Source organism: Miniopterus natalensis, chromosome 1, assembly GCF_054644295.1.
Source record: "Miniopterus natalensis isolate mMinNat1 chromosome 1, mMinNat1.hap1, whole genome shotgun sequence".
In the NCBI taxonomy this organism is placed as follows: Eukaryota; Metazoa; Chordata; class Mammalia; order Chiroptera; family Miniopteridae; genus Miniopterus; species Miniopterus natalensis.
In genome coordinates, this window is record NC_142081.1 from 177,992,117 (window position 1) to 178,019,851 (window position 27,735).

Below are 27,735 nucleotides of genomic sequence, written 5' to 3' on the forward strand. Positions count from 1 at the left end.
TTTGAAAGTATCTAATCACCATCCCAAAGAGAGGTATCAGGTCATATTTTACCCTCAATTGCACAGTCTATCTACTATGAAAAGAAGGGAGGCTCTGAATTCAGATATCTAGATGCACTTGTGCGGCTTTGGGCTTTTTTCTCGAGAAGCCTTGGTTTTCTCATCTGTAGAATGGGAAAAATGCACTCTCAGGGCCCCTACAGGAAACTAACGAAATAATGTGAACTCATGATCAGCACGAACTCCAAGGCCCCTTGCTGGGCGTGGGCAGAACCCTGGGCGTGCAAACAACGCACAGCGACCTGGACCAAGACCTTCACCATGCTCTTTTCTTAAGGTTGGCGGAGCAATCCCGTCCCGGGAAGGACTGGCTGTAGTACCTTCCCAAGGCACGCACGCACGCACTCCAGCCACCCCGCCCCGTCGGTACGAAACTACCCCCGGCCACGCCGTGCAACGCCCGCCCAGAGTTTGGGGTAGCGCCGGGGGGCGTCAGGAGGTCGTTTCCAAAGCTGGACGCCGCCCGCAGCAGAAACCGCGACTCCACATCTGGGGCTCCGAAGTCTCACCTCGGCTGGAACCTCGCCGGGTTACCAGGTCGCCCTGCGAGTCCCCGCTGTCCCCTTCCCCCACCCCGTCGAAGGCTCACACTCCGCTGGTCCACCCCGCGGGCGGTGGCGGCGCCAGGCCCCGCCCCCGCCCCCATTATCATTAGCAGATATTACCCTAAACACTTGCTCTTTACTTCCTTTCTCCCTCCAGGCATTGGCGAGGCGGCCTGTCAATCAGCTCTCGGGCGGCAGCCCCCCGCGCGGGGGCTCAGCGATGCCAGGCTTAGCGACAGGCGGCAGTGACGGCGGCGGCGGCCACGGCACAGACACACACTCTCCCACACGCGCGCGCTCGGGGAGGAGCGGCGGGCGGGCGGCGGAGGCACCCTCGGAGCCCGGCGCCGGCTGGCGAGGGGGCGTGCGACCGGGAACCGGCCCCGAGGCGCAGCATGGAGGAAGAAATGCAGCCGGCGGAGGAGGGGCCCAGCGTCCCCAAAATCTACAAGCAGCGCAGCCCCTACAGCGTCCTCAAGACGTTCCCTGGCAAGAGACCGGCGCTGGCCAAGCGCTACGAGAGACCCACCCTGGTGGAGCTGCCGCACGTCCGGCCGCCCCCGCCGCCCTTCGCGACGCACGCCGCCGTCTCCATCAGCAGCAGCGAGCCGCCGCCTCAGCAGCAGTTCCAGGCGCAGGGCGCCTACCCCCCGGGGCCCGGCCGGGCGGCCGCCGCCGCCCCCTCATCATCATCGCCTTCCGCCGCCTCCCAGGGCCACTTGAGGACTCCCGCGCCCCCGCCCGCCGCCCCCGCCGCATCCTCATCTTCGTCTTTCGCCGCCGTCGTCCGGTACGGCTCGGGCCCAGCGGCCGCCGCGGGCAGCAGCAGCGTCGGCAGTGACGGTGCCAGCCTGGAGCTGAGCGCAGGTACCAACTCTTCCGCGCAACTTTCCTGCCCGCCCAGGCCGGGGGGAGGGGTGGGGACCGGGGAAGGGGGAGCGAGGGGCCGCGGACACCCTCCCGCGCAGTGGGCCGGGCCGGGCGGGCGGGGTGGGGGGCGAACCCCCGGCTGGGAGTCGGGGCGTCCGAGCGCAGCCCGGAGGCCTTCCGCGCGGGCAGCAAGTTCTGGAGGCTTCCGCGGCGCTGCCGCCGCCTCATTCCGGGCTCCCGACGGCGCGCGCGCCTTTTAACAGGTGGCTCCGCCACTTGGACCCGGCTGGGCGCCCAGGAAGTGTTTCGGCGGCCAGTCAGCGGGATGGGGCGGGGACGCGGGAGGCTGCCGCGGTGGCGAAGCCGCGAGCCGGGACCGGGCACCCTGGGGTGACAGTCGCGGCGGCTCCGGGAGAAGCTTGAGCTGCTCCGGCAGCTCGCGGGGACGCCCTCCCCTAACAGCCTTCGTGCCCCACTTTTTTTCCTTGCGCTTGTTTCCTTTACCTCCGTCTTTCCGTTTGTCTTTCCTTCTCTCCTCCTCGGACTTCTGGTCCTTTCTCTGCCCCGTTCGGGTGCACTCGGCGTCGCGAGCTGCTCCGCGGGCTCTCGTGCGCGCGTCGTCTCTGCTTCTGTCGTTCCCCACCCACCCCGGAGTCCCAGCCCCTGCGTGAAAGACTCCGGGCTCCCCTGCCCCCGCCACGAGTTGGAACTGGCGCTGCCCCCGCGGCCCGCTTCGGGGAAGGAGACATCCTCCTCCCGCCCCGCCCCGCCGCGAGAGCCCGGCGCTCTGGTCCCGCTGCCCGCAGCCCGCCGCTTTCCCGCCCGGGGGATGCTGCCCACGGGGTCTCCCGCCCCGGCGCATCTGGGCCGGGCCTTCGGAAATGCCTCCAGGGGCTCGCCCACCCCTGGGCAGGGGCGTCCTCTCCTTTACCCGGAGCCTGCGGGCGGCCCCTGGGAGAGGTCCGGCCCTCCCGCCTGGCCGCGGGGGCGGGACGCGCTGGTGGCGGGGCCGGAGCCCGGGGCCTGCGTCCAAGGGCGCGCTGCTCGCGAGGACCGGGCCGCGCAGCCACGTTTCCCCGCCCAGCCGCTGAAAGTTCCTGCTTAGGCCTTTTATGACACTTCGGAGCCCCCCACCCCAAATTCTGCATATCCGTGAGCCCAGGGCTTTATTTCTAATGAAAATATGAGCGTTGTCTCTAAATGAGTTCTAGGTGCCCATGCTAATGTTCTGTTTGTCAGTGTTTTGACACACGAAGGATTGGTTTGCAGGAAGAAAATCCAATTACAGGTGATAGTGGAAACTTTCTGTTGCGCACCTCGCTGACTCGGAGATGTTTGACTGTTTTGAGTGGGGTTCTTCTGTGGGTGTCCTTAATGCTCACTGCGGGGGGTGTTGGTTCCAGTTGCTCTTGGCCCAATATTCTGTTGTGTTTTATGTTCATTCTCGGGTCACTAGCCCACTTTTATTTTCCTCCTCATTTTTCTTCTGTTTTACCCTTAAGAGGTTTGTGTTCTTTCTTAGCGGACTTGACTTGTTCATGCCCATTTTTATTTCCCAACTCAGTTTTATATCACTGTATTTTTATTTTTATTTTTCAGAAGTTTGGGTCCTTTTACTATTTTCTATATTTTGCTTAACTCTTTTGCATAACCTCAGTTTCACTGTGTTCATTTAGGGTTTTTCCCCTGTCCTTTCTCTGTCCGGTTTAGTATTTATTCTCATCTTGCTTTCTCCTTTCAGTATTTTCTGACTTTCTTCCCTTTACTTCCTTTTATACACTAAAGTCTGTCCCCTCTCATTGCCACTTTTACCCGTAGGTTTAACCTTGCTTTTTTCTTCCTTTTTCTGTACTAGTCACTTGCTATCCTGTCCATAGTCTTTCCTACTCTGGCACTTTTCCTGCTGCTTTCCATTCATAAGTAGTTTTCTTTCTTTTTTATTTCTCACTGTGTTCTCAATGCTCACTTTTAGTGTTTCTTCTAATGTCCTCTTTAGTCTACTTTGTCTCTGTCCCCAGGTGGAAATCACATCAGTGAGTCTAAAGAAGTGAAAAGGCAATTGTTGATAGCCCTCAAATAACCTATATTTCTTATTTTCTTTTATTGTCAAGTCTTTTTTTTTCTTTTGTTTTTTTTTAAGAGAGGTCATAGAGAGGTAAGCTTGATAATGCCAAAGGGTGGGATGCCACATGCTTGTTGGAAAGATGGGAATTAAATGCTAGGTGTCTCCCATGTAACGAGGAAAATGGTCTGGGGCAAAAAGAATAGCCTTGTACTAGCCGTCATGAATTGTGGTCCTATTAATCACTGATGGACAAAGCCACCTCTTAACAGGCACAGTGATGTGAGTGGCCATCAGAGGGACACTCACCTGAAGAATTGATTGGCTCTTTGAGGAACTAATGGTTCCACTTTGAACCAATGAGCATGTGTGCTCAGAGGGATGGCCATTTAAGTATACTGGGTGGGGGTGGTCATTTGCTTGTTGCCCCCTCACATAAAAGTGTTACAGCAATATCTCAAACCACCTGGTAAACTGACAATAAATCAGACCATCGGTGTGATTAAATGAGTCAAGGATAAAAGAAGAGGGATAAGAGTGCCTAGAGTAAATGCAGTGAAAAGATGAAAGGGTTGAAGTGAATCTTGTTTGCCATTAAGGGCCATAAACCAATGAGAGGAGAAATATGTGATTAAAAATAGATTTTTTTCAACATTCTTATAAAACCTCATGAAGAGTATAATTTTCCTTAAAAGGGGTAATATACCATGGTTTTAAAAGCATATTTTTCCTCTGTGGGAGGCTTAGAGTTAAAACCCACGTAGATCTTGATATGCAGCCTAAATTTGGCATCAGGAAATGGGAAATTGCATCTTTAAGCAGAGTACAATCAAAAATGAATTACAATAAATCCTATATAATTGCATAGGTCATTCTCTTTAATGAGATTTTATTAACCTGACTGTCAAGCTTTTGAGTCAGGCAGATATTTTATCTTCTTCAACTGATAAAAGTGTCAGCTATAAACCACCATATAAATATTCATAAATCTACACATCTGTGGCAGCCTATCAGCATCATTCTTTTGGACATTAAAAGCATTCTAATTACTTTCTGTCTAGCAGAGCTGAAGTGCTGCCTGTTATAGTATGTGCTTGGCAGGCATGATTGCTTTTGTTTGCCATCACAAATAGCAGCATCCTATTTTATATACCGATGGTCCAGAAAATATTCAGGGATTGACTGAGCAGGATGAGTATTAGGAAGCACCATCTGGTTTTGATAGCACCAAGTATATTAACTCATCTGTTAATTTTTGACACATCATTGATTTATTTATTTAGAAAAATTGCATCCTGTTTTGCTGTGTTGATGTTTGCCATTATGGAAAAAAATGGGATGGCATTTTTTTAAAAAGACATAGTTCATTGATTTAAGACAAGGGTGATGCTTCCAAAGAGGCTTTCATTTTCTAACTTATATTTTCTATGCCATGAAGTCCTTACTTAAAGAGAAGTTATATTAGTGTTTTAAGGAAATTACCTATTTTAAACTAGCTGGAAATCCTTCAGGTAGACATACTGTATGAATACATGATCGTAGGTCACAAAATTTTTTTTCTGCTTCTGCATTTTAAATATTAATATATTTCACCCTTCGCTGGGCTAAAATCAAAAGGTTACCACTAATCTCGACTACTGTGATCTCCCTCATAGAAACAGAATACTCTTGGGGATTTGCTGTGATGGGCAAATTCCATCCAAGGCTTTGCTTACAAAGAAGGACATTAAAGTAGGGAGCGCATGTTTGATTGCTGAGTTCCCATTCCTCTCCTTGTTCACTTATCATATTTAAGATGGATTAAGCCACTTAAATTCAGAAAAATTTCTAGAAATGAATTTTTTTAATTAAAAAAATAATCATGGGTTCAGATTCTGGAATCTGACTAGGTCCAAATTGCAGCATAATATTAACTCCCAACAGACCACACAATAAAGCAAAATAAGTTAGAAGTGGTCATTTTAGAGTGTTTCATGACTGTGACATTTTGTGTGTTTTAGAGACGTTAGGAATAAAATAAGTAGTTTTAAAGCCCCTTTGTAAACTGTTGACTTGGTATTTCTCTCTGCCATCATCTGAGTAGAGTATTCTGTGGCTGGCGGGAGGGGGGGGGGGGCGGTTTAAAAAATTCAAAATACGTGTTCTTAAGAATCATGGATCAGTGACCATTCAGCTGTTCATATGAAAACAACTTTTCATTTCTTAGTGATAATGGGCATTGCACAATACTTGCATTTCTAATTATATTCTGTCTGGAAAAGCTGAAGTATTGCTGTCTGCAATATGTAGTAAGTGGAAAGATTTACTGTTTTCTACCAAGTGTAATAGTAATATTTTTCATCACATTCTTCAATGTATTGATGTTAAAATACTATTGAAATATTTTAAGATACTGAAAAGAAGAAATTCCATTTTAAGGCTTATAGTTGCTGTTTTTGCATATGTCAAGTCCGAGAATGAAGCATTTAAAAAAAACTGCAGGCAAGAACTTATTTATGATTCTCTGATATTCTGAGTGCACTTTAATACATTATCTTCATAATGTAGGGTATTACACAATGATTTCTTTCTTAGCATATTATGAGTTCACCCTTCAATTAAGAAAACAAATCATACTTGTCCCGAAGTCAGATTCTTTTCCCTTAAATCTATATCCTAATGTGATTTATCAATATGATTAAAACTACTGAGTGTTATTTAGGGTAGTGAACAAATATATTGAGCAATTCTTTCTAGACAATTCTGTTTTAGCCTTCCCTTTCATATTTTGTTCCTTTCATCAAGGTTATGTTAACGGTGTATAGGCTGTAAATCAATTGGGACTGTGCTGATTAAAATGCAAACAGTAAATACAACTTCAGGTCTAGAATGGGATTATAGGATTAAAATGAATGAAAACTGCTAGTGTGCTAGAATTGAAAATTCCCAATCAATATCATCCTTTGATTTTACTAATAAAACAACAAAAACCCGGAAGTAAGGAAATGAGAGGGCAACATCTTAAAACCTCCCCACTTACCTGGTTCAACTGTTTACTGTCTTGTTTGTGTTTGTTTTGGGTCATTGTAAAGAAATGATACCCAATATTTGAGGTCTTTCTTTACTCCATTAAGTTTTTATTTAAATCATGGGCTCAGTTCTCCATTTCACCTGGCAGGGGTTGGTGTGTAAGAGATTCTTCCCTCATCCGCACCCCTTTTTCTCCAAGGTAATAAACGGACTTTATTTTGGCAGCATCCTCATCCGAGTTCCCAGCCCGTCAGCCCATTCTCGCCTGAAACTATGCCCAGCATCTGGTTCCTCCATTAGCACTCAAAATAATGGTGTAAGACAACAGGCTTTTACGTGTTTGTGGGATTCAGGGCAAGAGTACAAATGCAAGCCCACATACCATATATACAAAATAATTAAAAGACCTGATTCAAGCTAATGAACAGTTAAAATATGTTCTGTATACCTACCCTGACAAAGACACCTTCATAATGACCAGATTCGACTTTGGTGCTTTCAGCCAGCCCATGGCCTTCTCTTGCCACCCCCAACTTCATCTTCCTGTAGAAGGGACCTCACACACATACACACACACCCACGTATGGGTGCCACATTTCAAACTTTGGAGCTCTGGCACCATGGTCTGTCTTTGGAAAGATGGCTCAGGGAGGAGACCAGTATAGGTCCTCGGAGCAGTTTTGAGTAGGGAATTCCTGGATCTTGGGTGCCGCACCATGAGGAGTGGGGTGGGCTGGAGGGACCCTCCTGCCTGTGTCTAGGGCAGTACTACTAAGTGAGGAAGCACCAGGCCAAGAAGAAAATAATGCTGTGGCATCTCAGCCCTCTTAGAGTGGTCTTCCCACCTCTTCCCAGCCAAGTAAACCTGAAACTGCTATGAACTAAGATCCTCTGTTTATTTACAAGAGTCCATGCATGCATGAATTCAGTAAATATTTCTTAAGGTACTATGCAGGCCCTCAAAACCCACTCAGACCCCCTGTGCTCATGGAAAGTATAATCTCTACTCTCCTGAACCAAGAGCGCCAGCCTCTGTTCTGACTTGATTGTTTCAGAGGATCTAGGAACGGTAGCATTTTATGGATTTGGGAGATTTGAGGGGTGCTGCGTCCTATATACCAGGCACTGTGCTTTGGTCTTTATGTGTATATTCTTATTAAACTGTTGAAAAAGGAGACTTGGACACATACACACACCCCCGCTCCTCCAATTACCTTAGTTACTTCAGAAAAGAATAGTAAGAAAAAAAAGCACAAAATGGAGCATAAAGCGCTGCATGAAGGTTTCTGAAGGGTGGTTTCATTGGTCATATATCCAGGATTTCTGGAGAAATCAATTTCTAATCACAACTGTTTTGTTCCTTGTTCCCATAGAAGCCCTTGAGGACCTCACCATTCTTTCATTTTAAAAGTTGTGGGGTTTTTTATTTGTTTTCAGGAAAAAGATATAGTTAGTCAACATTTTCAGAGACAGCAAGTAGTCAGTTTCATTTCTATCATAAACAATAGTTACTGGCACCAAAAATCTAGAATATTTTGTTTGTTGCCATTATTTCGGGGGCGGGGCGTGAGGCTTCCTCATACCACTTTGTAAGCCCTAAAACCTGTATCTCTCTGTATTTTTAAGTAGCCCATTCTGGGTGGTGGTCAGGAAAGAAGGGAATCCACCTTGTGACATTTATATTTAGAGTGAATTTTCAAGATCTTTAGACTGACAATATTAAATCACATTTCCACAGTTTTGGGTTTTGTTTTATTTTTTTCTTTGTTTTTGCAGTGAATTGATTGCTTTCTGTTTGCTTTTTGCTTTCTCAGATTAACAGTTAATATGCTTTAGAATTTGTGTAAGTGAACTAACTGGCATTCTCAGCACATGCCATTTTAGGAGATTGGGCAACTTAATGGAAGAGGCACTACTGCTTTTCAGGTGATGCTGAAAAGCATTGACCTTGACGAGAAATCTGAGTTGGCAGATAAATTAAAAGAAGGAATAGTGGACACAGATAGAGGATAACACACAGTTTTGCTTTGGGGCTCCTCATCATCTGCCTGATGGGCCCACTCTTTGTTTTACCTTAGATGCCTAGTGAGCTCTTCAAAAAGACTTATCTTTCTTCTCCAGTTTGTATCTGGGAGCAACGTACTCTCGGCAGGGATTGTATCTGCTGATTAATAGCAAGGGCACGAGGGCACTCCAGAAATAGAAGTAATGATTGCTCTAAGCCCTCCCATCAATGAGGAATTGAGTCTGCAGTGGCTGCTCAATTCATTAGAGTAAAGATATTAATGAAGCCATAGGTGTGAGTTCAGACCTGTGCAGGCCAGTTAATGCCACAAAGGGGGAAATCTCTCCTCGGTCCCCAAAGGCACAGTCCAGCAATTTCCCAGAGGAAGGGGCTAGGGGCGACTCGACAGGCACCCCAACAGTCAGAACAGCAGGAAGCTACGTATCCTATTAAAAGTGGATTCTCCTTGTCACCTTAATATGTAACCGTAGAAATGCATATTTTTAACATTTTTTAATGTTAAACTGAAAATTGGGGACTTGACTCATCCCTTGTCTTTGGCTACTCGTCTCTGATGTGTCTTTTTGTATGTTTCAGAGAGTCGCATGATCTTGGATGCCTTTGCCCAGCAGTGCAGTCGTGTTCTGAGCCTCTTAAATTGTGGAGGCAAACTTATGGACTCCAACCATTCTCAATCCATGATTTCTTACGTCAAGCAGGAAGGCTCAAGTTACACTGAAAGACTGGACCAGTGCCACATTGGAAAAGGGGTCCACAGTCAGACTTCAGACAATGTAGACATAGAGATGCAATATATGCAAAGAAAACAGCAAACTTCTGCCTTTTTGAGAGTTTTCACTGACTCCCTACAAAATTACCTGCTCTCGGGGAGCTTTCCAACTCCAAACACCTCATCGGTCAGTGAGTACGGCCACCTGGCCGACGTGGATCCTCTGTCAACCTCCCCCGTGCATACACTAGGTGGCTGGACCTCCCCAGCAACGTCTGAATCCCATGGTCACCCGTCATCTTCTACACTGCCAGAGGAGGAAGAGGAGGAAGAAGAGGAAGGCTACTGTCCTAGATGCCAAGAGCTGGAGCACGAGGTCATTTCATTGCAACAAGAAAATGAAGAGCTCAGGAGGAAATTAGAGAGCGTCCCAGGTACCCCGTCATGTTACAAGAGAACTGCAACTCATTCCTTTCCATGGTCTCATGTGTGTGTGTGTATGTGTGCGCGTGTGTGTGTGCATGCATGCATGCATGTATAGCGTTTGTTTGTTTCTTTGTTTTTGGCCAACGATGTAGAAAAGTTGGAAAAACAGGTATGCACAGGGTGCCCTTAGCCTGCCTTTGCCAAACAAATTTCAGGATGAGCCTCTAGCCTTGTCCTGTCTGTATTTAAACCACAAAATTCTTGGGTATAGGCCTGAAGATCATAGTCGTATTAAAAGATGGCTCTGTCAGTGTAAAAGTGATCCCCAGATGTGGTACAGTGAGATTGGAATAGGCTGGCTGCTGTGAACCTGAGTTTCCTTAAAAAAATGTCCCTGTTCCTTTAAAATTGCTTTTGTATTTTTAAAGACATTGATATATGTGTTTTATTCATCAGTGATAAAAATTAAAATGAAATGATACCTTCTGAGAGGCAAGATCAAGTAGTAATGAACAAATGATCTCTTCTATTCCATTAATTTCTCACCTTTCTTGTTAAGTTTCAATAGGCAGAGTCTCTTTTTAGCATGCAAACTCCCCCATAAAGTTAATAAGCAGCTGTAAACCAAAAGAAATAGATCAAAGACAGACCAGTAATCCTTAAGCTGATCCCAAACTATTTGTGCCCCTGGCGAAATATGAGGCATTTCCTGCCTCTCAGAGACACTAGATTTGCAGAAAAGTAAAAGTCATCTTTATGGCAAGGTCTTCTTTGGGTTGCAAAGCCATTTTTTTACTATTTGGAAAGGTACTGATTTTGCTTATGTCTTTGAATTCATTCCTGCATGCCTGTGGCTTATGAAAGATATTAAGCCCTGGCCATTGTGGTTCAGTTGGTTGGAGCGTTGTCCTGTGTCCTGCACACTGAAAGGTTGCTGGTTTGTTTCCTGGTCAGGGCACATACCTAGGTTGCAGGTTTGATCCCCAGTGAGAGCATGTACGGGAGGCAGCTGATTGAGATTTCTCTCTCATTCTCTCTCCCTTCCCTTCTCTTTAAAAGAAAAAGAAAAGAAATGTGTAAAAGTTTTTTTTTTTTTTAAAGATACTAAGATCATTAGCCAGAACAGTGTCTTCAAACCTCTTTAATTACATAGCCATTGATAAACATTTTTGAGCATATATCCACCAATGTATACATTTATTGGTTAATTACATATGTTCTAAACTAATACATTGTGTTCAAAATAAAGCAAACATAATAAATTTAAACTTTTTAAATCCTCAAGGATATGATTTATTAATTTTTTTGAGAGAGAGAAACATCTGTGTGAGAGAGAAACATTGATTGGTTGCCTGCCATATGCACCCCAAACAGGGTTCAGTCCTGCAATCTAGGTATGTGCCCTAACTAGGAATCAAACCCACAACCTGTTGGTTCCAACTGAGCCACCTGGATAGGACTAAATTTAAATTTTTTAAACCTGATACATAAATATAAATAGAAGTTATATATAGAAGTTTCTTTCCTCACTCAGAGTCTTTGTGCCATCTAATTAGGCAGCTGATCTAGAAAGGACATGTTGAAGAAAGTTACCCACCTGTTTATTAGTACACATAGAAAACAAAAACAAGTGTTAAGAATTGCCAAATCAGACATTTATTTTCCTTTCATCCTTTCATTTCTAAGAATTTTCCAAATAGACCAAGGTTTGGTCCAGAATATTTTGGAATTAGACTCAGTGCAGTGGTTTTATGGGAGAGAAGCAAGAGGTAAAGAAAATCCATTCTCTCTTTTGTGTTTGAGCCATGGGGTTAGATGCAGAGTCACTGTGTCTTCCACCATGGGGGCACTGACTGCAGGAGAGAGACTGGGTAGAACCCGAAAAAATACAGTGGAACCCAGAGCACTTCTAGCTTCTCCAAGTCAGAGAGGTATGGGTACAGCTAATATACTGGGGGATTTTACAACTTTCACAGTTCCATAAATTCAGGTTGATTAATTATGGATTTTACCCCCAAAGGGGGTAAAATGGTATTTTCCCATTTTACTCTGCACTCTTCTCTTTCATTGAGGAAGAAAATAATTACCTGGAGATCAACCAACTGTGGACACATATTCTATCAGCTGTTCAGAACTAGAGCTAGGCCTTTTAAAGTCAAGGACCAGTGACGTAAATGTCCAGAGTATTATTGCCTAATTTCTAATCCTAAACATTTGGCAAGCCATCTGTCTTTGGTAAGTTCTAAGCAAGTACAGGATTTCAGTCCACCTCTCATTTCCTGGACCTGTACCAGATGAAATGTCTGTGTTGGGGATAACTCAGTGCCACTAATCCTTATCCTCCTCTGCTTCCCAGAAAGACAGAAATGCTGCGATTTCTTTAGCCCTCTTGATGGTCAGACATTGAAGGACACAAGTTGATATTAGCTAATTACTATTACTGTAAACATTTGGCCCTGTTGATAATCATGAACTTGAACCAATAGACATTTCACATGGAGAACTGATTGCTTTAATGATTTGTACCAAAACCCAACTTTAGAGATGAAAATCAGTTTATCTGTTATGAGTAGAAAAAATTGCTATAAAGTACAGGAAATTATATTTTTTGTGTGATTACTTAACACGTGTCCTCACTACCTAGGGACACCTTAGCATTGGGCATCAGGTTGAACGTGTCACTTGGAGATGAAAACTTGACTCAGAAAGAGACATCACTACCCTCATCTCCCAACCTCCATTTTGGCTAAACAACCAATCAGTCTCTGGGTGATCACCCAAGAATCCACTTTTCACTTTATTAGCTATCTTTTAAGGAGGGGGGGGATCTGTTATTTTTAGATACCCATTTGGAGAAAAGTGCAGCAGGTAGTACTCTGGTTTTGCATGTAACAAGAGTATTTTGCAAGCAGTAACTCTCCAGTGTAAAGTGGGCTCGATTTTCCCTAAGCAGTGTCACTGCTTCCCAATGACCCCAGCAGGCCTCTTGTCCTGAAGGCCAGTACATTTCCATGGAAGGACCTGGAGCTTTCTTCTGGTGGAACCTATCCTTTATTGTGGAATCACTCATTTTACAGCCAAGCAGGATGGGTGATTATAAAGGAGATGGTAGCACCCAGCAGTTAGCAGAGGAAATAGGTTAACAAGGAGATGGGGGCACCTATGGTAGATCAGAGCCAAGACACTGTTCCTTAGTCACTTCTCTGCCTCTCCACAGTCATGCTGTTAAGCATGCTGAGATTCCTGTTTCATTTTTTCCCCCCTGAAAGAAAGCATTTGTACCTGAGAACAGTTCTTGAAGTGAAAGTTCAAAAGAAATGAGCCTATTAGTTTATAGGAAAAAAAGATTTCACTTGGGCATCAATAAAAGAGGGAAAGAAAGGTGGTAAATCTTAAAGAAAGGCTGGGCAGAGGTGTTCTTTCCAGCACCACTTGAGTGGGTCTGTGTTACTGTATTATTTGTGAAATATTCAAAGTCTTATTAATTATCAACTCTCTGCAAGCAAGGGGCTTCTAGACAGTACTTGTTAACTTACTTTCCAAAGTTAACTTGCAAGTGTAGGGAATTAAATATTTTATCCCAAAGATACATTAGCACATTTTCTTTTGAATTCGATGATCACACTAGAAATTAGACACTCTGTTTAAAAGTTTAAATTTTTTAAAAGAAAATGAAAATAGGTTAAAAGAAGAAAAGCCACAAAAGGAAAAGATGTTTGGATCAGGAATACAAAGAGCTGTGAGGTTATTACAGGAAGGAAAACGGTGGGGAAACTTTTGTGGAGAGGGAGTCAGGTTAGTGTGCTCACATTTATTCAGAAAGCTTACCATCAGCACTAGGTGAAGAAAAGTCATAAGAGGGAGAGTGGATATAAAATATTATTTTATCTAAATTTTAAAAAATAAGCCCTCAGTAAATGTAAGACACACCAGTTCTTTATGTTCCACTAAGAACAAAAACACTGCAAATCGTAATTGTACCTTATAATTATCTATGAACACCAAGTTCAGAGATTCTAAAATGTGAAAAATATAGGTCTTAGAACCGTAAGATATAGTAATTGAAAAATAATTTCCTAAGTAAAATAATTATGACACATTATAGGGAAGATATACTTCTTGATGTTATATTATTAAAGAGCTTTCTATTTTTTAAAAAGTATGCTTATGATCATCTCAGTTTATCCTCGTAACTCCAATATTTGCATTTTACAAAGAGGTTGAAATCTTGACAGGTGGTATCTGTGGCAGACCTAGGAATGTAATCTAGGCTTCTTGACTCCAGATCTAGTTTATTACCATCTTCCACCCTCATTCACAGTAGTTCTGCTCTATAAAGTCGCTGTGAACACTGAATTCTGAACCATTGCTCCTAGGGGAAATACAGCGCTAGGTTTCTGTGAGCCTCTGGTCACAGCATTGTCACCAACCGATCAATACGTGACCTTGGTTTATGTATGTTTTTGTTTAAAGAGACCTTATTTAATATATAGTGTTGGTTGATTAGCATTGAACTCACAGCCAACAGCACTATAACTCATGGCTGAATGAAACTGATCTGACACACATGTTCTCCATAAGGCACATCACAGCCTTCTTTTACTTTGGAACACTAGACGGCACTCAGTTGTACATTTGGAGTACATTTTAAACAGCAAAATCACCAACACTAAGCACAGAAATGCAAAAAGTGTGGCACAGAATTGACCATGAAAAGGATGCTTGTTTGTAGTATAAGAGCTGAAATAAGGCAGAGCATTACCTTGTTCTGCCTCAGCTGGGAATGTGTGCAGCAGGCTGCTCAAACTTTTCAGTGATCTGTAAATGACTAGAAGGTCCACGAATATTGATTTGACTGTTACAGATACATTTTAGTCAACAGGCAAATTTGCAAATACTGAATCCACAGTTACAAAATGGAGAACTAACCTTGGATTACGCAGTTCTGATCCTAGTAGTCCACAGTTGTTATTTTCTAAGATTTTTAAAGAGTAGATCAATGTCAGTTTTGGGGTAATAATAATTTTGCCAGAACAAAAAGCCCTTGGAGTAAAGGCAGTGTAGATTCACTGGTACCCTCCACTGCTCTCACTACCCTCCAAAGTCTCACATGCCCAGAAGTTCCGGTGGGAAAATGCTCAAGCCAACTTCTGGGCCTGAGAAACATACTGATCATGTTTAATGTGGGGGTATGAGGACAATGAAGACATGTAAATATAGTCTGAGTAAAAAATTAGAGCAAATGGTAGGAACAGAAAGGAAAAAAGAATTCAGTTCTTTTATTTAGAATTGGGTAAAAGTCATCACAACTTTTGTGGCTGTAGGTGAGATTGAGGGAGACAGAACAAGGTGAGGTGAAGAGAATGGATTTTGAGTCAAACCAGAGTTTGGATTTCTGCGCCTGCTACTTGCAAGCTGTGATTTTTGGCAAATCATTTAACCATTCTGAACCTATTTCTGTAAAGTGAGGTTAATAATACTATAGAAGCCCTGGCCAAGTGACTCAGTTGGTGTGTTGTCTTATACACTAAAACAGGTTGCAGGTTCAATCCCCAGTCGGAGTGTGTACAAGAGGCAACCGATTGATGTTTCTCTCTCTCATTCTCCCTTCCTCTCTCTAAAAATCAATAGAAATATGCCCTCAGGTGAGGATTAAAAATAATAATACTATAGGAATGTTGGAAGTATTAAATATCAACTGAGTGCCTACCAGGTCTTCCAGAAGGCACTCAGTAAATAAGGAGTTTACGAAACAGAGATAAACTTCCGTGCCTAGTAATACAGAAATCTTCAGTGGTTTTCTTAGATTATAAGTGGTATTCTTACCTTGTAAAGAGGTCACCATTCAATTAGTTCCCCAGGTTAGGTATCTCAAATCCATCCATACAGCATCTCTCTCCCCTGCTTTCAGTCTTGTCTCTTCTGTGGATTCCAGCTTGGACATATCCATCAGTTTGGGTTCCTCCTCTCACCCCTCTGCTTTCATCTGGGCCTGTCTCATGACATGGGCTGTTGTAGTAGCTGCCCAGTTCCTCTCCCAGACACCAGGCTCTCCCCATTGAAAAGCCCCAGGTCACCCACTGCTAAAAAGCCTCTGAAGACTTCACATGGTCTGTGGAAGAAAGTCCAGCACTCTCAGTATGACACAGGAGGTTTTTTACTGCCTGGGTCTTTCCTTGCCTATTTTTGTAGACTTGAATCTCAATTCCCTCCAGACACCAAGTGTTCAGCCCCACTGGACAATTCTTGATTCCTGAGTAGCCGTACACTTTTTGCCTCTGGTCTTCCGTTACACCTGCTACTCCTTCTAAGAACATACTGTCCTTTTCCTCACTTGAGAAACTCCAATTCACCTTTCAGTATTCAAGTGACACTTCTCTTTAACAGACTCTTCCCCCAATTCGTAGGCAAAATTAACCACTTTCCATATAGTACTTCAAGCATATTTCTATTTAAGTCAGTATCAGAGGAAGGTTTTACTTTTTGTGTGTGTCTCTCTCTCCTAATGGTCTGAAATAAGAGGCAGGACAAGTAAGGTCCTTGAGGACAAAGTCACCTTTGTATCCCCACTTTCTAGCCCAGTGTCAGGCATGTAGCATCCACATGTCTATTAAATTTGACAGAATGTGGTCATTATCAAAAGCATGACCATGCATCTGGTGGCTGAGTAATACTTAAAGTTCGTCATTTATTTCTAGATGTTTACAATTCAGGAGTTCATACTTTTCAGAGATGTGACTAGGACACTCAAAGATGATATCAGCACACAGATGGCGTGGTCATCCAAGGACAGTGAATAATTTCAGTCTTCCTGTGCAATTGTATGTGGTGTATTTTGAGATGATGTTTGGAGTTGTACAAACAATTGTATAGCAAGGTAGATTAATTAAGGGTTGAAGAATAAGAAGAGAAACTCTGATCGAGACTTTAATGCAGTGATCTGCAATGGAAATTAAGCACTCACAACCCAACTATTAATATAGGAAGAAAAAGAATTGGAGCCATTCCTTGGAAGAGCCATACTTAACACTCACTCAGACAAGATAGCAGCCAAGTCAGCAGTCAGTTAAGTAGCCTCTCCAAGGAATTCACTAGGCTCCTAGTCGTAAAATCACAATGGCTTATGTTAGGCAGTATTTACTGGGTGCCTTCTGCTTTCCATGTATTATTTCAGTTAATTCATGCAATAACTGTATACAGTAGGTAATATCCTTTTTTTTTCTTTAATCCTCACTGGAGGATATTTTCCACTGATTACATATATATATGTATATATATTATATATATATATTCATATATAGAGAGAAAGCGAGAGACATTGATGTGCAAGAGAAACATCGATTGGTTGCCTCCCATTTGTGCCCTAACCAGGGATCAAACCCATAACTTCGGTATGTGCCCTGACCAGGAATTGAGCCCACAACCTTTTTGGTGTACAAGACAACACTCTACCAACTGAGCCACCTGGCCAGGCAGTAAAATCCTTGTTTTACAGGTGAGATAATAGAGGCTGAGAGAGGTTAAGTAACTTGCCCAGGATCACACAGTTCAGAAATGCCAGAATCAGTACATTATGGAGAGGAAAATTAATATCCAAGAATTACTTTAGGACCAATCCCCAGCCTTTTTGTCAGTGAGCTGTTATATACTAGTATTATCTTAGACTTTCTCAAAGACTCTGTCTGTGTGGATTTAACTAGCTTACCCTGACCATGTCAAAAACAAGCCATCCAGGCCAGGGTCATCTTTGTTTTTGAGAGCAGCACATCTAGGAAACTATTGTGCCTGATAGAATATTTGCAACCCATTCCTCTCAATTTGTACTTTATTGATGCAAAAGATCTTTCTACTTTGCTTTTTCCCTCCTAGCTATTTTATACTCTTGCCAGGATTGTCTAGTATACATTTTTAAATGTCACTACATAGAGGAGGAAAAAATTGTAAATGTCACTATCAGGATAGCCACTAAGGATACTTGGGGTACCTTCATATCCTCACTTCCCTTGAATAGGAAGTTGCTATAGTTTTGGGTTCCTCATTTAATTTTTTATTAAACCTACTAGATGGACCTGACTTTTTTGGCAGAATGTGTGAGTTAGGTGAAACCTGCCCAACTGGGCTGAGATGGTGGCTGCTCCATCAGCAAGAGTAACTTGCTTAAAATTCATAATTTGCACCAGGACACAGTTAGATATGAATGCCTCTGGAGCATTAACAACTCCTTGAAAATTCCGTGATCTTTTTGCTGCCATATGCCCTGACCTCACTCTCTTTCCTTGGAGGCTAAAGGAGCAGTGACTGGCCTGGACTGCACAAAACCTCACGTGAAGCCCTGGCCCCTGATTCCCCATCTTGTGAGGGTCCCACGTCCACACTCAGAAATTCCATGGTGTGTCTACAGAACTGTAGGTTAACAAAACAAAAGGGCAAGAAGAGGACAGCAGGTTTTTCACTGTTCCCTGCTCAGTGCCCATGTGTCTTCCCAGGCAGGCAGCATGGTGTAGCTGTGGATCAGGAGAGTATTTCTTTCCCCTTTCAACTCCACTTTAAGAGACACAACCATCTCCACTTTCCAGACAGACTGGTTTTGTGGGTTGTTGTTTTTTGTGTTGTTGTGGGGTTTTGTTTTGTTTTTCACAGAAAACATTTCACTTGATTCTACAGCTTCCCTGTGGAAATCTAGGCAACTCTCTAAAGAGCCCACAGTCAGGAGTGATATTCCAAACCTGTGACAACAAGGGCTTTGCGGGGAGAAGGTTTTGGAGGCATCCGCCTTTGGAGGACCAAGGCTGGGAGTTTGCCAGGGAGAGGTGGAGGGACAGGGGCTACTCAGGGGACCTGGACACTGATTATTTCTGTTTTTTAACAGTTGGCTGAACCTGAGCCTTATCTTCCTGGCCTTCAGCCTTGTTCCAGATACCTCTAGACAGGACCCACTTGCTTTAAGTAGAGCCCCCTATAACCAGTAGGTGCAACATGTCTGAAGCAGCCGGCCTTGCTCATAGCTTTGCACTGCTGCCTAAATATTTGGGGTTTAAAGAATAGTAGGGTTGGCAATTCCAAGATGGTAGCAGATTAGAACCAAACTGGAATTACAACTAAAATACAGAAAAACCATCCTGAATAATCAATTGAAACATGACTAGCTGGAGAGTACCCTCATAATCAAGGACAAAAAATGGAGACTACATAGAGACTAGACTGGTAAGAAGTGTGGAGGCACAAGAGGGCTGGCCAGGATCCCATAGACCGCAGCTGAAGGGCCAGAGGGATATCTCAGCTGTGGGGGGTTCCCAGTGACAACTCCGAGGTCTAAACCCCAAGCTGGGCTCTGTAGCGCAGAGTACCAGAACTGAGAAAGGTGCCTACATACCATCTGGCTGTGAAAAGCAGCAAGGTTTCTGTTTACCAGGGAGAGATGGTTGTAAATGTAGACACCCTCTTAAAGGGCCAACTTACAAAGTTTCATGTACAGCCACTCACCTTGGGCTCCAGGAGAGGGAGGACAGATGGACTGAGCTGTGTGAGGAGAATCCAGAGATGCCGGCTTGGTGGATAGAGCTCAGAGGGCTGGCATCTGTATTCCTGTGCTGCGTTATTCCCCCATATGGCAGAGGACATCTTTCTCAGGCAGACATTGACTGCCCAAGCAGTTTTGCCTGGAGCGGGGGGGGGGGGGGGCAAATTGCTCCACCCTATTGGAAAACTGCTCAGCCCCATCCTCTGGAGTTTCTACAGCATGAGGTTCATTAAGAGACTGATAACAGTCAGCCTCTGGGTGCTCTGAGTCTTTGCCTGATTTGCTTTTGGACCCAGGGCTTAGAAAAGCAGACCTTGGTGCACATCTTGGTCTTACCCAAACACACCCAGCCCCAGCAGAGTTCGGAACCCTAAGCTATGGAGTCTGGAAAGCTTTAAACAGAATACTCGAGGCCAGTCACAAACAGCATCTGACATTGGCCTGCACCAGAGACTATCCAAAAGAATGGGAGTTCTAGCAGATCTACTTAATACATAGAAACAAATCCAAACAGGCAGCCAAAATGGGGAGACAAAAAATCAAGCCCCAGATGAAAGAACAAAAGAATTCTCTAGAAGAGCTAAATGAAATGAAGATGAGCAGTCTGTCAGATACAGAGTTGAGAATTCTGAACATAAGGATGCTTAATAGCATGAGAAAAGAAATGGAAACTATGAAGGAAATTAAAAATGACATAGTAGAAATAATGAATACATTGGAAGGAACAAACAGCAGATTAGGAGAAGCTGAATTAGAAGACAGGGTAGAAAAAAAATCAATCAGAGAACCAAAAAGAAAAAACAATTAAAAAACAGGAGGACAGTTTAAGGGAGCTGTGGGACATGAAATGTAACAATATTTGCATCATGGGAGTGCCGGAAGGTGAAGAAAGTCAGCAAGGGTTAGAGAACCTGTTTGAAAAAATAATAGCAGAAGACTTCCCTAACCTGGTGAAGGAAAAGTCATAAGTTCAGGAGGCACAGAGAGTCCCAAGCAAGAACCCAAAGAGGCCCACACCCAGACACATCATAATTAAAATGCTAGAAATTCAAGACAGAGAATCTTAAAGGCAGCAAGAGAAAAGCAATCTGTTACCTACAAAGGAGCTCCCATAAGGCTGTCAGCTGATTTCTTATCAGAAGCTCTACAGGCCAGAAGGGAATGACATGAAGTATTCAAGGTAATGAAAAGCAAGGATCTGAAACCAAGACGACTATGTCCAGCAAGGCTATCATACAAAATAGAGGATGAAATAAAGAGCTTCCCAGACAAAAAAGGCTAAAGGAGTTTATCACCACCAAAGCAGCATTGCAAGAAATGTTTGGGACTGCTATAATAAGAAGTTGAAATAGAACAAGAAACATAGGCATAAAGAAATAAAATGGCAATAGATAAGTACCTATCAATAATAACAAATATAAATGGATTAAATGCTCCAATCAAAACATAGGGTAGCTAAATAGATAAGAAAACAAGACCCAAATGTATGCTATCTACAAGAGACCCACCTCAGAACAAAAGACTCACACAGGCTAGGGAAAAACCCCAAAATACTTCTGGAGGACTTTAAAGGAGAGATCAGCAGCAATACAGTCATACTAGGGGACTTTAACTCCCCACTGACTTTTACTGGATAGATCTTCCAGACAAAAAATCATCAATGAAATAGTGATTCTAATGACACACTAGATTAGATGAACTTAATTGACATTTACAGAACATTTCACTCTGAAACTGCAGAATATACATTCTCCTCAAGTGCACATGGGATCACATGGTAGCACACAAAACAAGTTTCTATAAGTTTGAGAACACTGAAATATCAAGCATCTTCTTGACATTTATACCATAGAATACTATGCAGCTGTAAAAAGGAAGGATCCCTTACCCTTTTGAGACAGCATGGTGGGACCTGGAGAGTATTATGCTAAGCGAAATAAGCCAGTCAGAGAAAGAAAGTATCACAGGATCTTACTCATATGTAGAACCTAATGAACAAAATGAACCAGTGAACAAAATAGATCCAGAGACATAGAAGCATGGAACAGACTCATGAATCTCAGAGGGAAGGCGGGGGTGGATGGGTGGGTGGAGAGAGATTAACCTAACAGATATACATATATATATATATAAAACCCATGGACACAAACAGTAGTGGGGTGAAGGCCTGGGGAGAGGGGATCAATGGGGGGGAAAGGGTACATGTGTAATACCTTTAACAATAAAGACAAAATTTTTTTTAAAAAGTCTTATTAAACTTTGGTTTAAGGAAAGTCCTACTTCAAAGTGGTACAGGTATGCCCCATGCCTTTTTTTGTTGTTGACTTTTGTGGTTGTTCAGCAAATTCCTCTTCAGTTTGAAGAGTATGTTTAAGTGACGATTCAAGAGTGGCCTGTGACACAGGACTGTGAGACACAGGTCTATAATGATGATTATTTAAGAAAAATTTCTTTTATCAAGAAGAAAAATGACCTAACCCACTCTTACTTCCTGTCATTCAAATTCTTCAAAAGGGTGTTGGAGTTTTTGATTTGTTATGTCAATGTGATGTCGCCTAAAAATCCCAAAGCTGTTAGCAGTGGATGACGATGATCATTTCTGTATGCGTTCTTTAAAAAAAAAAAAAAATGGTGAGAAAAACGATGTAAAGAAAGCCCTGTGGTGATATTTTAAAATTGGGTCTTAGGTTAAATATTTATTTTTTTGTTTAATGTGACAAAAGCATCTTAAAACACACAGCTAAGTCATAGTGGCAATAATTCGTATAAATTAGGATATGAACTGAGCTACCAAGGCCTTTAAAAACAATCAGTACTCCTAAAAGGTCTCTGATATAAATCTTAAGATGTAGGAATTATTTATGCAAAGCTACAAAAAATGTCAGGCTCTATGTTGGGTTACTGTCTGTTGAGTTTTATTGTAATTTTCAGTGCTTCTGTAAGACTAAGCCTCAAAAAAATAATGAACAGTTAATGAACTCCACAACAATCTGGATTGGACCAGATCTGTTGAGTTTCTTGAGAGGAGAGAGAATTGGGCACTTACAGTGGGAACTGTGTTTTCAGGTGTATTTCTGTTGGAAACAGGGCTAAATTGCATGGCATTCCTGCTCTCTGAAGAACTAGGTATAAGTCTGTCATTAAAAAGGAATGTCAGCCCGGCCAGTCGTGGCTCAGCCGTTGAGCATCGACCTAGGATCCAGGCGATCGGGGTTCGATTCCCGGTCAGGGCACATGCCTGGGTTGCGGGCTCAATCAATGACTCTCTCATCATTGATGTTTCTGTCTCTCTTTCCCCCTCTTTTTTCCTCTCTCTCTGAAATCAATAAAGTTATAAAAAAAAATGGTGTGTCATGTTATTGATTAAAAACAAATGAAACAGTAGTTTTCAGTATTTTAATTTTAAAAAGCATCATTAGATACTACTGTAACAACTTGAGTCAAAGAAAACAAATCATGTTCTTTCTGAGAGTTGTACGTTGGTCATTATTGTTGGCCCAAATTCATCTTAGATTAAGTTTCACTTGAAAGTTTTCAAGGAATTGTGCTGAGCCTAAAAATTCCCCCCGAACTGTAGCATCTGCTGTGTATTTACAAACTTAAGTAACTACGGGTATCAAATGCAAGAAGATTCTATTTCCTTTAGACAATGCTTTTTTTTTTAGACATTTACATCAAAAGTCTTTTTAAACCTTAAAGTTTTTTTTTTCTTCTTGTGGCATCTAATGTGTAATCATTGCAATTTCTTCCCCCCAGTGCCCTGCCAGACTGTTCTAGATTACTTGAAGACGGTGCTACAGCATCACAACCAACTCATGATCCCACAGCCAGCTGACCAGCCCACCGAGGTAGGTCTCCATTTGTAAAAAGGTAAATGTTCCATTTGGAATTTCCTTAAAATGAAGTGTCTTGGTAGCTTACCCACCTATACCAGAACAGATTAGCTAGCAAAATACATTTCTGATTCTCTGAGGCATATGGTTCTATCACCTGTGTGTGTGTAGACTATGGCAAAAGATGATGCATGTATTTAACTCACAAAGATTCAACTCTGTACTCCAAGGGGAATAAGAAAGAGAGAGCAGTTTAAACAGTGTGGGCAACTTTTCCACCATTCTTTTAGCACAGAGGGGGCTAGAGATGGGAGACACCAACCTGTCCTTCCCTCAGGCAGAGCCAGGGTTCCAGAACACCTTTCTGTGAGATGTCACCCAAGCTGAGATTCTCCAAACAGTAGGGCCCCTGAACATGAGCATTTTCATCCTCTGGATCTCAATGGGAGAAACTACAGTCTCTTCCAACGTGTAGGAGAAGCGGTGTTTTGATGTGTACAGGTAATGGTGTACCTGTTAAACCACAGTACATTTTTATAGGATCTAAGGCTCAGTTTTCTGTGTGTGTTATTTTCATTCTTAGGAACATTAGAACCTAAATCCAGGGGAAGAAGCCACTGCACTGTGCCTTACTGGGGTTATAAATGTCTAGGATTGGTAACAATAGATTTAAGTAGTTCATTTTTTTTGTTGGGCAAGGTGAGTTGTTCATGCTAGTAATGGTAGGATGCTGACCCTTTCTGTCATCTCGTGGTCATACATCCATTGGCATTCCCTGTGTCCAGTTAAAATAATATTAAAGCTCTATTCCCATGCTTACTGTTTAGTAGATCCAGCCACACACTTATTCCCACCTGACCCCATGTCTCTCTAAGAGAAACACAAGACCACACAACGATCCAGTGCCTGCACTTGCCAAATGGTGACCTCATTTTAAAAAAGACTGGTCTCTATTCCTAATCTCTGTCCTCTTAATTTCCATTTGCTCTTCCACCTCCTGGAGTCTGTCTACACCTCCACTACTTGTCAGAATGCTCTGCAGGAGGCCTCGGTGGCTTTCCTGTTGTGCAGTCCAGGGGCCCTTTCTGAGCCTTCATCCCCAGGATCTCACCCATCTCCTCCATGACCGCTCGGCCTTCATGTCAGGACTTTCTTCTGGCTTCCACCCTTTGTTGAGTATGCTCTAAGACGTTTTCCACCCAGCGTTCGCCAGTTTTACCTTCCATCTTTCTCATGCTCTCCACTGCCTTTCTCCAGTCAGTTATGTTCTCTCTCTGAACATCAACCACGTGTAGGTTAACTAGACCCAAACCTAGCTCTGGACCACTAGTCCTCAGGGCTCCACTCTGGACTAGTGAGTCCAGGGCCTACCAGCTGTGGAATGCTGTGCACCCTGAGCTCAAGACACCTCCGAATGCCCATCCAGACGCCTGTTTTCTCTGTAATAAAGGCAGCACCAACCTCAGGCAGAAATTTGGGGGGCATCACTGACACTTTCCTCTTCATCACTACTGACATCCATGTGTTTGACAGCCTCGTTGAGCAGTCTTTCTCCTAGTTCACACTCATCACTCTTCACCTGGACCATGGCAGTGAATTCTGTCTTCTCCATTCTCCACACTGAAGTTATTTTCTAAAGTACAGATCCAAAATAAATGTCACATACTTCAAAGTCTTTGATGGCTCCTTAGACTAGGGTCCACAGTTTCTTAACTTGACCTTTCTATTCTACAAAAAGCACATCTGAAAAGCCCACTTTCTCCAAGAAGCTCTCCCTGATTGCCACCCCCCTCCTGCCCCCGTGTGCACAGAATACATTGTTCATGAGAAGAATTCAGAACTTACTGAAAAGTTAGTGTCCACCAGTGTCTTCCATTTGGCTACGAGTCTGTGAAGACACTAAAAGAGCACTGTTCATCTTGGCTTTTTCAAAGTTGACTCAACAATAGGTCAGAGTTTAAAAACTTGTTGGTGGCTAATTGAAGAGACTATGCAGTCAGAATTCTATAAAAACATAAAAGCAGGGCAAATACCTACATTTTCTCTGGATAGGACTATTTAAACTTTACCCATCATCATGATTACTACTGTCTTATTTTTATTGTCATGTCAGGAATATGGGCATTTTCTCACTGGTATTATTTATTACATTTTATTTCTATTAACTACACACGATAAATCTCATCCACAACCCAGAGCATTCTGAGTTGTTTTGAGCTGTAAATTACTTTCTCTCTTTTTTTTTGTTGTTGAAGAAAATTGCCTTCAGATGCTATTTCTACATTTTATGAGAGCTACATTTTATGGAGAGCTGCTAACATTCCAGAAGAGCTGGAGAACTTTTCTGAGTAGATGTTTTTAAGGGTTTAGAAAGCTGCTTGCTTGGATTGTCAGCTCCCTCATCTCAAGTACCTCCTATCTTGAAATAGACTCAACTCTGGTTTGAGGGATGCACTCTGAATTTGGGGACAGGGTTCCCAACTCTGCCTTTGGACTTGCGAGACCTCAGAAAAGGATTTAATCTCCTTAGCCAAACAGTTCTGGGAGTCCTGGCTTGCCAGATGAGCAATTTTAAAATGTGTGCAGCGTTGAATAAATACCAGTTTTAAAAACTAGCTTCACTGTCTCCTTTTCTAAAGCTGACAAGTGTACTTTAACTGAGAAGATGGTTTTCATATAAGGATGGCAGAAGTCTGTCTTCAGTAGCCCTTTTCAGTGGCCCCCTGTCTTTGATGGTCTCTTCAAATTCTTTCACTTTGCCTATTTATTATAATCAAAAGCTCTTCAAGTGTCCCAGTGCTACAGCGGTTAAAAACAAGGTAAGAGTTCTGCAGTGCAGCGCTGTTGCCGAGTGTCTGCTGTATGCCGGTCATGGTGGCGTGCACCGTGGCAGTCCACAGGTGTTCATTGCACCTGCTGTGTCATATACTGTTCTTGGCCCTCAGAGAGGGCACTAAAGCAGATAATCATCCGAGCCCTCCGTGGGCTTATCCTCTGGTGGGGAGATTGGTGGACTTTTCCCCACAGACCTGCAAGCTGGAATTACTATCCTTACTTTGACAGAAAAAAGCTAAAGTTTAGAGAAGTTAAGTCAGCTGCCTAGGGCCTGCCCCAGAGCCTACCTCTGTACTTGCACCGGCATTTCAGCCTGTTGCCAGGGGTGCAGAGCACATGTGGCAGCCTCAGGCTGCTTATCCATGGCTGGATATTTGGTAACAGTTATTAGGAAGTCTCTTCCACAGAAATGCTTTTGACACAGTTTGTGGTCCGAGGCAGTGGAGCTCTGGATCCCACTTTTCCCAGGCCCCAGGGGGCTGGGCTGGGCTGAGGGGTTAACTAATCAGAACCCTGTAACCCCTTCCCTCCCTGTGCATGGGAAGCAGTGGGATTCTCTTCCTTGTCTGCCTCTGTCTCTTCCCAGACACACCCCCTCTGTTCCTTGTCTTTGCGAAGGGCACCACCACCACCTGGGAATCCTCTTGACTCCCCAGCCTCCCAAACCCTGGCTCTCTGACCCCCTTGATTCTGCATCTTTCATGCTCGTTTCTCCGTCTGCAGTGCCACAGACTCCAGTTGTTCCTCCATCTCACTTGCTGCCATGGGGCAGCATCCTGGACCCAGGGGACCTCTGGGCCCCTGCCCGTCACTTGACCACCTGTAGTACACAGAGCCAGGGTTGATTTATGCTCCCAAGTACTCATATGTCAAACCCATGATAACTTAGTTAATTCTATCCATTTTACAGACAGGGAAACTTGGGTCCAATGAGTTGAAGTAATAACTTGGTCAAGAAACACCACACTATTTTATTATCTTATGATCTGGAGCCAAAATTTGGTTAAAACCCAACTTGACTCTAAATTCAAAGCACAAACCATGTGCCTCAACGTCCTCCCTTAAAAAGGAAACTGAGTCACACTACTGCTAATTCAAGGAGGGATGAATGCTGTGGAGATGAGCTTCTAGAGCATGATTCAGTGACAGTTTCGTAGTCAAGTCTGGCTGCCTCCTTCCTGTTGGCGTCTGTGCTGTTTGCCCTTTTCAGCACTTAACTGCACAGAGCACTTTTTGAAATAAAACCCTAATAGACTCAAACATTACCAAATTTATAACCTGTAGTAAATTTGCAGAGTTGTAAAACTGAATGCATTTTCCCTCTTTTATTTTGTACACCTTAATTACTGGGGAAGAAGTACGTTAAAACTGAGATTGCGAGTTAATTAATTGCCCTGGACTGTAGAATTTTATGGACAACCAGAACTAAAGTAATGGTTGTGTAGGTGCAGTTGCCTAAACATGGCTTATAAATGTTAACAGAAATTCCCATAATTAGTCCCACTGCAACTGTTTAGCTTGGGAATTTTATAGCAGGCATAAATTATGAAGGTAAAAAGTAAGAAAAATTTTGAGTTGACATAGTGGCATTTGCAAAAGCTATAATTTGAGAAAACCTATTTTGCATTATTATTAATGATTTTTTTTTCCAGTTTCCACAGTTCCCCTTATTTTAAATTTACTTTTTAATGTTTCCACTATAATGTGATCGACGGCTATCAGGTGTTAGGTAGGTAAACACAAGTGATACCTAATGAGAATAGACCAGCATCCTTTCTAAAAGTACGTTAACTGCCAGCCAAAGGACGAAGGGACCTGTTTGATCACACTCTTCAAAGTC

General features: G+C 43.2%; 1 protein-coding gene across 1 annotated transcript in view; it reads left to right on the top strand.

Moving 5' to 3' along the window:
- The first annotated feature begins 1,000 nt into the window (after positions 1 to 1,000).
- Positions 1,001 to 27,735, top strand: part of BEND4 (BEN domain containing 4) — a 31,332-nt gene continuing 4,597 nt past the window's right edge. Inside the window, exons 1-3 of the mRNA XM_087816882.1 lie at positions 1,001 to 1,472; positions 9,149 to 9,715; positions 22,984 to 23,075. Coding sequence (XP_087673008.1) covers positions 1,001 to 1,472; positions 9,149 to 9,715; positions 22,984 to 23,075 — 1,131 coding nt within the window. The remainder of the gene's footprint in view (positions 1,473 to 9,148; positions 9,716 to 22,983; positions 23,076 to 27,735) is intronic.